At 41.2% G+C, this 13,053-nt stretch overlaps 1 protein-coding gene across 1 annotated transcript; it reads right to left on the bottom strand.

Annotated features, from left to right (window-relative positions):
• Positions 1-7,677: 7,677 nt before the first annotated feature.
• On the bottom strand, positions 7,678-10,197 carry LOC136228799 (protein SULFUR DEFICIENCY-INDUCED 1). The gene is made up of 4 exons (XM_066017277.1): positions 10,039-10,197; positions 9,404-9,616; positions 9,162-9,317; positions 7,678-8,207 (listed from the first exon to the last, which is right to left on the bottom strand). Exons 1-4 carry the CDS (start codon positions 10,138-10,140, stop codon positions 7,806-7,808), a joined length of 873 nt encoding a protein of 290 aa, XP_065873349.1. The 5' UTR covers positions 10,141-10,197; the 3' UTR covers positions 7,678-7,805.
• Between the last annotated feature and the right edge of the window lie 2,856 nt (positions 10,198-13,053).

Here is a 13,053-nt window from a genome sequence, read left to right as displayed (position 1 = left end):
ATCCTATCTTTTAAGAGAAGATGAGAGATGAAACTAGGGGAAACAGGAAGGGTAGTAACGCCTAACGTCCCTTCATGGCCCGCCGCCGCCAAGCGATCAGCAACACGATTCTGCTCTCTAAAAATGTGTCTGAACTCTACGAACTCAAAGGAGGAGCAAAGCCTTATAATAGCTTTGATGAGGTTGCGATTGTTAAGACCCATAGAATGATTCTCAGAAATCATTTTGATTGCTTCCAAATTATCAGACTCCACAGAGAGCCTCTTAACACCCAGCCTTTTAGCAAGATTGATTCCAGTAAGAATAGCCCAGAGCTCCGCAGAAAAGGAAGAACCCAACCCTAAATTCTGGGAGAACCCAGAAAGCCAGACACCCCCTACATCTCTAAGCACACCTCCAGCCGCAATCTTACCGTTACTGAGGCAGGAACCATCAGTATTCAGCTTCACAACCCCCTCTCTTGACCTGCTCCATCCCACGAGATGGACATCACAACACTGAGAGGCTCTGGCAAGGGACTCTCCTTTGAAACTATCGATAATAGAGAAAAGTTTTTTCGAGAAGAAATCAGCTAAGTTTGTCATAAAAACAGTTTTATCTCCAAAAATCTCCTCGTTTCTCCATTTCCAAACTTGGTGACAGATAATAGCAAAGAAAATGTCACCATGCTCCATGTATGGAAGCAACTTTCCTCTAACACCATCAGAGAACCATTCGACCTCAGAATGTGCCATGAAGGAAGAGAAAATATGGTGTGGGAGAATTTTCCTCCAAAACTCTTTACTATTAGAGCAATCTCTAAGAGCATGGCACAAAGTCTCAATATGGCCTCTGCATCTACTGCAAGCTCCAGAATCAGCCAAGTGCCTTCTGTGCCTATCCGAATTAGTAAGAAGCCTGTCCTTAACGCCCAGCCACAGGAAACTCCTAATACGGAAAGGAACTTTAAGGGTCCAAATCGACTTCCACACATCCGAGGGAGGATCAGATCTAAAGAGAGAGAAAGCTTCAAAGGCCGATTTGCAAGAATAAACTCCATTGTTAGTCAGCGCCCAACAGTGCCTATCCAAGTCTTCCTCTTGATTACTCACCTTCACTCCCCGCATTCTAAGGAGAGTCTCAAGGCTAAAGAAAGTATCAAACTTTGACCAGATCCAGTCCCCTTCCGAGTCAACCACATCGACAATCCTCCAGTTGCGTATATCACTAGGCGGGGGGGAAGAACACACCTCAATTAACGGTTTATCCCCAATCCAGTTATCAAACCAGAAACTAATGGACTTACCATTCCCCACCTCCAGGCCAACTCCCAAGCAGAACTCATCAAACACAGCACTAAGTCCTTTCCAGAGGAAGGAACAATTAGCAACTCTCTCTTTCGGGCCCCCAAAGATTTTGTCTTTCCGATACTTACCACAAAGGAGACGAACCCAAAGAGAGGAGGGGTTTTGCCACATACGCCAAAGGAGTTTCATTAATAAAACTTTATTATTGTCCTTTGCTTTCCTAATACCCAGACCCCCAGAATCTTTAGGCTGGCAAACCTCACTCCAAAGCACAAGATGGATCTTCCTGCCCTCCGCAGCTTCCCCCCACAGGAACCTACGGTTAATCTTGTCAAGATCATTAAGCACAGGATCCGGAAGCTTACAAGCCTGCATGATGTGATTGGGAGCAGCACAATTAACAGATTGAATTAACGTGAGGCGGCCAGCGAGAGATAGAGTCTTGGCTTTCCAAGTGGCACTTCGAATTAGCTTTATCCAAAGTCTCTTTGAAGGAGCCTTTAGACACACGCTCACTATGGAGGGGAACGCCCAGATACTTCCCAAGAGAATCAGTAAGAGGAATACCTGAGAGATCACTTAATCTCTTACAGACTCTCTGATTCATATTCTTAGAGCACATCATCCTAGATTTCTGGATATTAAGCTTCTGCCCAAAGGCCGAACAAAAACAATCCAGAATATCCATAATGACTCTCAACTGCTCCTCATTACCCTCAAGAAAGATAAGGACATCATCTGCAAAGAATAAGTGAGTCACCTGGGGACAGAAGCTGTTGATCGCCACAGGGTGGAAACTCCCATTATCAATCGCATCCTGAATCAGGTGAGAGAGCCTCTCCATAGCAATAACAAAAAGGAAAGGGCTCATAGGATCCCCCTGACGGATTCCTCTGCCTGGGGAAAATTCCTCCGACATATCCCCATTGACCATAACTTGAAACACAGGAGAAGAAATACATACCTTAATTAAACTTCTCCAGCTGTCCGGGATTCTAGCTCTCTCAAGGCTCTCCATCAAGAAATCCCAATTAATTCGATCATAGGCCTTCTCTAAATCCAGCTTCAGAGCCACAATGCCTTTCCTCCCCTTCCTAATCTTCATCGTGTGGACCATCTCTTGGGCGATCACCACATTATCCATCATTTGTCTACCAGGCACAAAGCTACCCTGATTCTGACAAATGATCGCAGGAAGAATGCCACAGATTCTATTAGCCACAATCTTTGTAACAGTTTTGTAAAGAACATTACAAAGACTGATAGGTCTCATATGCAAAAAGGAAGAAGGCTTATCAATCTTAGGAATCAGAACCAGGAGGGTTCTATTAACCAGCTCAATATCCTTCGAACCACTGAACACCCCCAAGACAAAATTATAGATGCCTTCCTTCACTACATCCCAATGCTTATGGTAAAAGCCCGCCGGAAGACCATCAATCCCAGGAGCTTTAGAAGCCCCAATGCTGAAGATAGCTTGGTCAATCTCTTTTCGGGAAATAGGTTGAAAGGCCTCCTGACTACAATCCTCACTGATTAAAGGAAATGTAGCAATAGAGTGAGCCCTCTCCAAAAGAACAGGTTCCTCTTTGAACAGCTCTCTGTAGAAATCCAGGGCTAAGTTCCGAATAACCTCATCTTCATAAACCCAGTCACCATTAGAATCCTTAATGGCCTCAATTCTATTTCTCTGCCTTCTGATCAGGGTAGAGAGATGGAAGTATTTGGTATTACGATCCCCATCTCTAATCCAGGACTTCCGAGACTTCTGGAACCAAAGGAACTCCTCCTGCCTAAGCACAGCCTCCAGCTCCTTCTGAAGGGTTCTGAGGAGGCCCTCAAGGCTATGATCAAACCTCCCCTCCAACCTGCGTTGAATGCCCTCCATCCTCTTTAATAACTTGTTCTTCCTTCTGATAATATGCCCAAACACATTCCTATTCCACCCCTGCACCTTATTCCTGAACCCTTCAGCAGCTTGCAGTACATACGAATGAGGTCTCCAACTCTCATGAACGAACTCTTTAAACTTAGGATGGGACTCCCAAGCCAACTGATACCGGAACGGTCTCTTACCCCTAGGATGCTTACCTCTCAAAAGTCTAAACAAAATAGGACAATGATCCGAATGACGGAACGGGAGGTTCAACACAGAGCACTCGGGGAAGGAAGTTAGAGCTAAAACATTAGCGTAGACTTTGTCCAATCGAACAAAAGTATTATTACACTTCCAAGTGAATTTATGACCAGAAGCCCCCAGATCGGAAAGCCCACATAAATCCATACTATTCTTGTGATGCAGACAGCGATTAACATAATGATTGGATCCCCCTCTCTGATCACTCATAAAGGCGATATCATTGAAGTCACCCGCCACAAACCAGGGCTCCGAAATGCTGACACTCATAGAATAGAGAACCTCCCAGAGCCGTTTTCGATTAGACAAGATAGGGTCATTATACACAAGGGTAATAAAAAAGGGAGTATTGCCGGAAATACTCACTTTACAATGAATGAACTGCTTATCCATGCTAAGAATATCAAAATGAATCCGATCTGGCCTCCAAAAAAGCCAAATCCCCCCAGCCCGGCCAGTTGCCTCCGATCTAACACAGTGCCAGTTCTTAAACTTCTTAACCACCTCATCTGCTTTCTCACCACTAATCTTAGTTTCCAAAAGAGCAAAACAAGATGGATTAAACTGCTTAATAAGATCATTAATATGGATACGGGTAGCCTTGCTAGCCGCACCCCTAACATTCCAAAATAACAAATCCATAGAAAGGAGGACAACTGACCACACCCCTACCCTAAGCTAGGTATTTACTAGGGGCTCCTGAGAGCCTTACCGAGGTACCCCCGGGCCCCCTCTTATCTGGAAACGCCAAAGTGTTAAGGCCACTTTTTTGTTTTCGTTTAAGCTTTTTCATATTAGTTTTGTTAACTCCCATAGATTTCCCAATCCCAGGATCAATACCAGGAACAGGAATACTAACCTCATTTGAATTCTTCATCCTTCTAGCTGCAAGGGTCAGGGTCCCCCCCTGAGCTTCATCCTTAGAGACAAAAAGTGGGTTCACAGATTCAACCACCTTCTCGACTGGATCTACAGACTCTAATCCTGGAATACTCTCATCCATATGATTCTCATCTTGGTCTGACTCTTGAACTTCCTCAATCATCAGGGCCCCAAATCTGGACCCAGGCAAGGCTACTGAAGAAACCCCAGCCTCCTTTCTAGCTTTGAGGAAAGGCTTCTCCTTGACATTTGGAATAACAGTAGCTTTAGGAGAAAGGGACTTAGAATTTGTGTTGATATCAGGAGGACGATTGTGAACCACTGCAGGTTGATTCCTACGTCTAGCGGGCCTCTTTGCCACCATCCAGGGACCAAAGTTCCCTTCATACCCCTGGTTCCCTCCAGTAATCCGCACACTACTCTCAACCCTCTCTATAACAACCCTCTCCCTTTTAGGGCAACCCTCCTGAGAATGACCATACATGCCACAATCATAACAGATGTTATGTAAACCTTCATACTCAATAAAGAACACTTTATCCTGAACACAGAACTTAGAAAGTAAAGGTTTAGCCAGATCAACATCTATACATACCCTAGCAAACTTACCCCTAATGGCCCCAATTGTAGTCTTGTCCATATGGTGGACCTTACCAACCAAACCTCCTATTTTACTCAGAAAGTTTTCACTGTAGTACTCAATGGGAAGGCCCGGGAATCTTACCCAAGTCAAGATCCTGTTAACCGAACAGTCGTGAGGATTAAAATTAGGAACCCAAGGCCTTAAGGCCAAAACATGATTGGAAATGATATATGGGCCTCCCTTGATAACCGAATTATAATCCTCAACCCTAGTAAATTTAATGACATAATAGTCATTTTCCAGGTCAGTAATACTGACTTTACCTTTCCTTGCCCACTGCGCTTGTATTCTTTGGGCAAAATAGTTAAAACTAATTCGCTTACCCAGGACAGTAACAATCAAAGACACCTTCCACTTCTCTCTAAGCTCACGCTTCTCTGCAGCGGAAAGTCTAATGACCGGACAGAGAGGATCCTCCTGGCCATTATATTCCTCATCAGAATCCGAGAACATATCATCAGAATCTCCCACCATTAAAACTTCCTCTAAAACCGGCTCTTCCTCAGCCACCCCCATGACCGTGTCCTTCCAAGAGTTTTTACCAATCTCGCTCATCTGAACCCTAGGTCTGGGGGAGACCGTCTTCCCATGAGCTACTCCTACAACACCCACCCTTCCCGAATTATTAGAAACATCCAGACCCGAGGCAGCCTGCCTCCCCGTCGTAGCCCCTGCCTGCCCCTCACAGCCCGGAGGAGAGGATCCCGCGCAAGGCACTGCGCCGACAGCCCCAGCCCACTGCCCGACCGAGGAGCCGGCAGCGCCTGGGCAGTGCCCGGCACTATCGGCGCATAGCCCTGCGCCAGGCACCCCCGGCCCCACTTCTCCCCTCGAGATTGGGGGAGCCTTACCCCCGGCATCAGAAAACCCAGCCGCCCGTATCTCCCATTGATCCGCACCCAGCCGCGACAACCTTGTCGAATCTGCCGCCTGTGGATCGCAAAGATCCGTCCCCAGCCGCACGGGCGGCGCCCGCGAGAACCCTGCCGACGCACCATCCATGCCCACGAGATCCCTACCGACGCCCCTGGATTCCCCTGCCTCCACCCCGCCAAGCGCCCCGCCCCGATCTACACCAGGTGCACGCTCGCCGCCAACAAAACTTGCCTCACCCTTCTCGCCCCAAACCACCAGGCCACCGCCCCCTTCCTTGCCGCAAATCCCCTCCAGATCCGACCCCCCCTCGCCGGCCACAGCCCCCCTCTCCCTAGATCTATCCCTAACACGCTTTACCATGAACCCTAGCCGAGAGAGAGAGAGAGAGAGAGGAGATAGATCTAAAAGAGAGAAAAAGATCTAAAAGAGAGAAAAAGATATAAAAGAGAGAAATAGATCTGAAAGAGAGAGGATAGATCTAAAAGAGAGAAAAAAGATCTAAAAGAGAAAAATAGATCTGAGAGAGAGAAGATAGATCTCAAAATTCTCCATCTTCATAAAAATTCTTCACCATGACAACAGATCTGAGAGAGAGAAGCCAGATCTGAAAAAGAGAAGATATATGATATATTCAAAATTAAATTTAATAATCTAATTTAGATAATTTTAAATTTAATTATGATATTTATATAGAAAGCTTTTTTAACGGATTGGAGTATATCTATAGAGCATAGCTTTTGTTGGATTACCGAATTTAACGATTTCCACTTAAAAAAGTAGATTTTTAATTGACTTATTTCTTGTACAAATTAAAACTTGAAATTGGAAAGACAGTCAGGAAAATGAGAAAGAAGAGATCAAAATAAAAAGAAAATGACGAGAGTGACAAGTCTGAAAAAATAAGGGACTCATATTAATATCTAAAAATATATATAATAATTTCTTCAAATATATATATATATATATATATATATTTATTTGGTAAAAACATGAAGGAAAACAAACAAACAAACTTCAAATATATATATGATAATAGAAAAAATAGAATATAAAAAAATTATATATAATTTTAATATATTTTTTCAATAAAAAAATTCAAATAATGAAAAATATAAATATGAATTAATATATAATAATCTATTTAATAATAGTATTAAAAAATTAATGAATTCAATCGGTTTATAAACGAGCCAAGATTGATTTTGAGTCCGTTCGAGTCAAGATTGACTATGAGTCCGTTTATTTCAGTTGTTCTGTTCGCTGTTGGTGATATGTAATAGATATTAGTTGTTTTTTCTACAAAAAGCAGCTATTTCGGAATTTTACCAAACACTTTCTATCTTCTGTTTAGTACTGAAAGGCAACAAGCAATTTCAGAAAATGGAAACAAACGGGCACTATGTCAAAACTCGGTTGGAAAGCTCGTGAGCAGACTTTGTTATAGATTCATGAATAAGCTCAATTATGATGTTCATGAACACGTTCATTAACAACCTTGACTCGATTTTTTTAATAATAGCATTTCTATAAAAGGATAAATATAAAACTCCATAGTTTGTGTGAAATTTTAATTTATAAGTTTCAAAACTATGTGTTAATTTTTTTTTTTAAATAAACATAATAAATGAGATGTTCATGAACAAATAAATGAGCACTTCGTACACAACTCACGAGCAGCTCATGAGCTGGATTTTGAATTTGAGCTAGAACTCGTTAATTTTCTAATGAATCAAGCCTGAATAGACCAAAGCTCGGCTGGTCTCAACTTAATTATAACCTTAAAGTTATTAATCTCAAAAATTAATACTTTCATCATAAGGAGATCAACAATCACCAAATTAAAATTTTCATCATCTTAAAATCATGAAGCTCTTATTTCTCTAAAAATCTAATGTTATTCTTAGATTACAACAATATCACATATAACACTCGTCCTTTGACAACCCTATTTACAAGGCTAAACACCAAATTAAAAGAAGAATTAACAAGCTAATTGATCTCTAAAAGAAGAAATTTGTTCAAAAATGGGAAGTCTTTTAGATCTAGAAGGAGCCCAATCATCCATCATTTTCTCAAGCCCTTTCACAAATTCTTCATCATCAAGATTAAACTCAAATATTTCTTCATTTATATTCTCTGTTTCCATTTCCATTAAGAGTTGTTGGGCTCTTTTTATGGACTTTGAATCGCCTGAACCGGGGAGTCTACCTTCCAACACTTCTCGGAGAACATATTGGGCCTCGTCGTATCGGCCCTGTTTTATAAGACAAAAGCCCAAGTTGCAAGCCTTGTTGGCGTCTGGATCCACCATTTGGGCTTTCTTGTATACCACCTCTGCTGCCACGTAATTCGGTTTCTGCATGTAGGCCCAACCCAAGTTTCCCTGTTTTCGATTTATAGCAATTATTCACAAACTATTATTATTCAAATAAATATGTATTATTATTAAGTTTTTTTTTCTCTCCCAAGATGAATAGTTGAAAGAGGAGAAATTATACTATACTCTTGATAATTTAATGATAGGTCTTATAGTTTAGGATTTAAATTTAGAGTGTAACCTTTATTTTTTAAGATCTAAGATTTAAATTTTATAAGAAAGAGTAAAAATAAATAAATCATGTAGTCTCATCATTGAAAATAGAGAAATGTGGTTAGCAAAAAGAAAAATTTAATTAACATCATGACAAATGTCATAAAATCAACATTCTACATTATCACATTCTAATATGTTATATTAACAAAAGTGAACGTTTCACATGTGATATATTAGTAAAGTCAACAAATCAATGTAATACATTATTGAAATTTTCATTAAAATGACGTATCATTGGTTAATTTTTTTTTACTAACATGTATAGTTTTACAAATAAAAGTAAAATAGCGTTCAACTAGACTTTGAGTGACCATAGGAATTTGGTCATTCACCGTTAGATCTACACTTATTAAAATCTTACGGTGGAAATTGATTTAATGAGCCTAGATTTAATGGTGAATGACCAAATTCATTTGGTCACTAAGGGTCCAGGTGAACGCTACTCAATAATAAAAGTATCATTATTCTTTTATTTGCTATTTGCATGAAACTACGTGTCCATTTGTTTCCATTTTTTGAAAATGCATTTTTCTTGGAGATTAAAAAAAAGGGTTTGGTAAAATTTCGAAACAGCTACTTTTTACAAAGAAAAAAAAGAAAAACACTAATATCTAGTTCTATCAGCAACAACAAACGGCAAACAGCAAACAACAACATCAAATAACAAACACGAACACCCGAAACAAATCAGACTCTACATGAATTATTTTTTGTACTTGTATATTTGATGAGACAGTTACTAACCAGTAATCTGGAAATTTCTTGCTTGACAGAAACTTGAAACTTCTTGCCATGAGAGCGTGCTGTTTTAGTAAGTTTTCCATTGAAAGCCTCTCCTTGGTATATTAATCTCAGTTTTCTCTTCAGCATATTTATCTGCTCCTCAACCTTCCCACATTTCTGCAACATAAATTATTTACTTAATTAATATTTATAAATAAAATAAAATAAAATAATAAAAAGTAAATAATAATAATAATATGAACCTTGTACAAGTCAATAAGGACATTATCAAGAGAATCTTGAGCCTGTTTAGAGCAACGTCCACGAAATGATTTAATAGCCTCAATAGCCTCTTCAGCTCTACCAATTTGTTTCATAACAACAGCCATATCTTTAAGGGCACTGTCTACTCTATCTCCTGCATTTATTGCCTTCCAAAACCATATTATTGCTGCCTCTGGCTCCTTCTTCACCAGCTGCATCCATCCATCATTTCTTTAATTATTTCAATTATCATTATTAATAATAAAGGAAATATTATCCATATAATAAACATTTCTTTTCTTGGGATGATCATGAATCAAATTAAGGTGTACTGTATGAATTTGGACAATAAATAAGGGATTATTCATTCCACTATAAATGGCAAAGATAAGTGAATTATTTATAAACTACTTTTCATAAATAGCAAGTCACCACGTGGACCACTAATATTTCATTAATTATGAATCAATTTTTTTTATATACATACAGATTAATAGAAGTCCTATAATTCATGTTTAGATCTGAAATAGATAAGCTTAAAAGCTTGAATTGAATTGAATTAGGGTTTGGATCTGCGTCCGAGAAAACAGATTAAACACTAAAAAAAATATGTAAAAACATATTTAATTCTAACCTGAGCATGCTTAGCTTGAACATAAGGACCATCTCCAGAAGGAACTTTATGAATAACATGAAATGGATATTCTGTGCTCTTTTCTGAATTTGGTGCTTCCATTTCTATGTTTAGAATAATCAGAATATACGAAGAAATGAAAGAGATTCGGAGAAAAGAAATAGATATAGATAGACAGGGGGTGGGGTGGGGTCATGCATTTAACCAAATGGATGTATCCGGTCATTCTTTATGTCTATGTTCTTTCATGTTTATTTTTCTTTCTTATCAATTACATTTTTGGATAAATTAAAAAAAAAACACCATTCTCAAATGCATGTCTATTGCTTTTTCTTGGACAAAAAAAAAATTGAGATTTTTTTAGTTTAACACTCTAGAATAAAAAAAAAATTCAAAAATTAGAATTATTGTATAAATTTTTATTTTTTTTGAAACAAAAATAAAACATTTTTATGGAGATATAAATTTTTATTTTAAGGTAATTTAAATAATTTTTTTAGTGAAAAGAGATAAAATAAATGATTAGAACGAAAAAACAAGACATGCATTTAATAACTCTGCTAGGGTTTTATGGTGAAAAGACTTAGGGGTAGATCTAGGGAAAGGGGGGCGGCGGCTGACGGTGAGGGGGTGGTGTCGACGGCGGTGTCGGCATCGGCAGGGGCGGATCGGGTTGGGAGTGTCGGCAGGGCTGGGGCGGGCGGCCTGGAGGAGTGGGGCGTTAGGGGAGAAAGGGGGCGGGAGGATGTGGGGCGCGAGGGGGAGATGGGTGCTCGGGAGGTGCAGGGCAGCGCGACAATGAGGCTGGGGGTTGAGGGGCGTGAGGGCGTGATGGAGGATAGGGGTGCGCCGGGTGTCCAGGCCGTGCGGCTTGGGATTGACGCTCGGGCGGCTGGGGCGGGCATGGTGGCCGATGCTGGGGGCAAGGCGCCACCGCTGGTGGGAGGTGCCGCTGGGCACTGCGAGCCGAGGGGAGGCGCTGATGAGCACTGCATGATGAGCGCCGGCGGCGCTGCTGGGCACTGCGAACTGAGCGCCGGCGGCGCTGCGATCTGAGCGCCGACGGCGCTGCTGGGCACTACAAGTTGAACGCCGACGCTGGTGCTGGTGCGGGCAGGGTTGTTTCTGTGCAGGATGGGGATGCGGTGGTGGAGCAGGTTGTCTCGGGACAGATCCAGGATAGTAAAGGGGTCTCGGGTAGGTTTGGTGATGTTTGTGGGAATCAGTTTCAGGGGAGTGCAGTTTCCCCTAAGTCGAGGGTTGGTATGAATAGTTATCTTAAACCTGTTGGAGAGTCGGTAAATAAATTCAGTGTTAGTCCTGGATTAGGGAAAAATTCATGGAAAGATACGGTTATGGGGGTGGTCGAGGAGGAGCCTTGTATGGAGGAAATGTTGATGGAAGGGGAGTCGGATGAAGTTTATTCTGAGTCTGATGAAGAGGATGGTGAACAAGATGATCCTCTTTGTCCTGTGATTCGTCTCTCCTCAGCGGAGATGCGAGAGCTCAGGGATAAGTGGAAGATTTCTCTAATAGTTACGGTGCTTGGGAAGAGAATTAGCTTTAACTATTTCGCTCAGAGGATCCAAGCTCAGTGGGCTAAGAAAGGAAAAGTCAGTATTACTAACTTAGAAAATGACTACTATGTCATTAAATTTACTCGAGTTGAGGATTATAATGTTGTGATCAATGGGGGTTCGTATATTATTTCGAATCATATCCTGGCCTTACGGCCTTGGGTTCCCAATTTTAAGCCTCATGATTGCTCGGTTAACAGGATCTTGACATGGGTTAGGTTCCCGGGCCTACCTATCGAATATTATAGTGAAGGTTTTCTTAATAAAATAGGAGGTCTGGTTGGGAAGGTTCACCATGTGGACAAAACTACAATTGGGGCTATTAGAGGCAAGTTTGCAAGGGTTTGTATTGATATTGATCTTGGTAAACCTCTGTTGTCAAAATTCTGTGTTCATAACAAGGTGTACTTTGTTGAATATGAAGGGTTACATAATATTTGTTTTGATTGTGGAATGTATGGTCATACTCGGGAGGGTTGCCCCAAAAGGGAGAAGGTGTTAGAGGAGGTAGGTGAGGGTGTTATCGGAGGAGCTGAAGGGATCCAAGGTGATGGGGGGAATTTTGGCCCCTGGATGGTGGCTAAAAGGTCTGCTAGACGAAGGACACGTCCTCCGATGGTTCAAAATCGTCCCCCTGATATTAACATTAATATGAAGTCTACCCTGCCAAATCCTATTGCTAATCCTATCTTCAAGGAGAAGCCTATCCCTAAAATTAGGGGGATTCTGGGGCTACTCCAGGCATCACTTCAGGTTCCAGATTTGGGGCTTTGACTATTGAGGAAGTCCATGAGTCTGACCAGGATGACGAGCATATTGAGCAAAGCATGCCAGGCTTAGAATCTATTGAACCATCAAATAAACTGGTTGAGAATGTTAACTCCCTTTTCGTCTCCAAAGGTGAAGCACAGGTGGGGTCCCAGGCTTTGGCTTCTCAAGGGAAGAAGAAGATAAATGCGGTTAGTATTCCTAATCATTGGGGTGATCCTGGTGTTGGGAAGCCTATGGGTGTTAACAAAACTAGTATGAAAAAGCTCAAGGGGAAGCAAAAAAGTGTCCATAATACTATGATTTTGTCTGAGAAGAGAGGGCCTACGGGTACCTCGGCAAGGCTCTCAGGAGCCCCTAAAAAATACCTGGTTTAGGGTTGTGGGTGCGGTCAGTTGTCCTCCTGTCTATAGATTTGTTGTTTTGGAATGTTAGAGGTGCGGCTAGCAAGGCTACCCATATCCATGTTAATGATTTAATTAAACAGTTTAATCCTTCTTGCTTTGTTTTAATGGAAACTAAAATTAGTGGAGTTAAGGCAGATGAGGTGGTTAAAAAGTTTAGGAACTGGAACTGTGTTAGATCGGAGGCTACTGGCCGGGCTGGTGGGATTTGGCTTTTCTGGAAGCTAGATCGTGTTCATTTTGATATAATTACTATGGATAAACAG

This window comes from Euphorbia lathyris, chromosome 5 (assembly GCF_963576675.1).
Source record: "Euphorbia lathyris chromosome 5, ddEupLath1.1, whole genome shotgun sequence".
Lineage (NCBI taxonomy): Eukaryota > Viridiplantae > Streptophyta > Magnoliopsida > Malpighiales > Euphorbiaceae > Euphorbia > Euphorbia lathyris.
The sequence above is the reverse complement of the archived record's forward strand: the minus strand, read 5'-3'. Positions and strand labels throughout refer to the sequence as shown.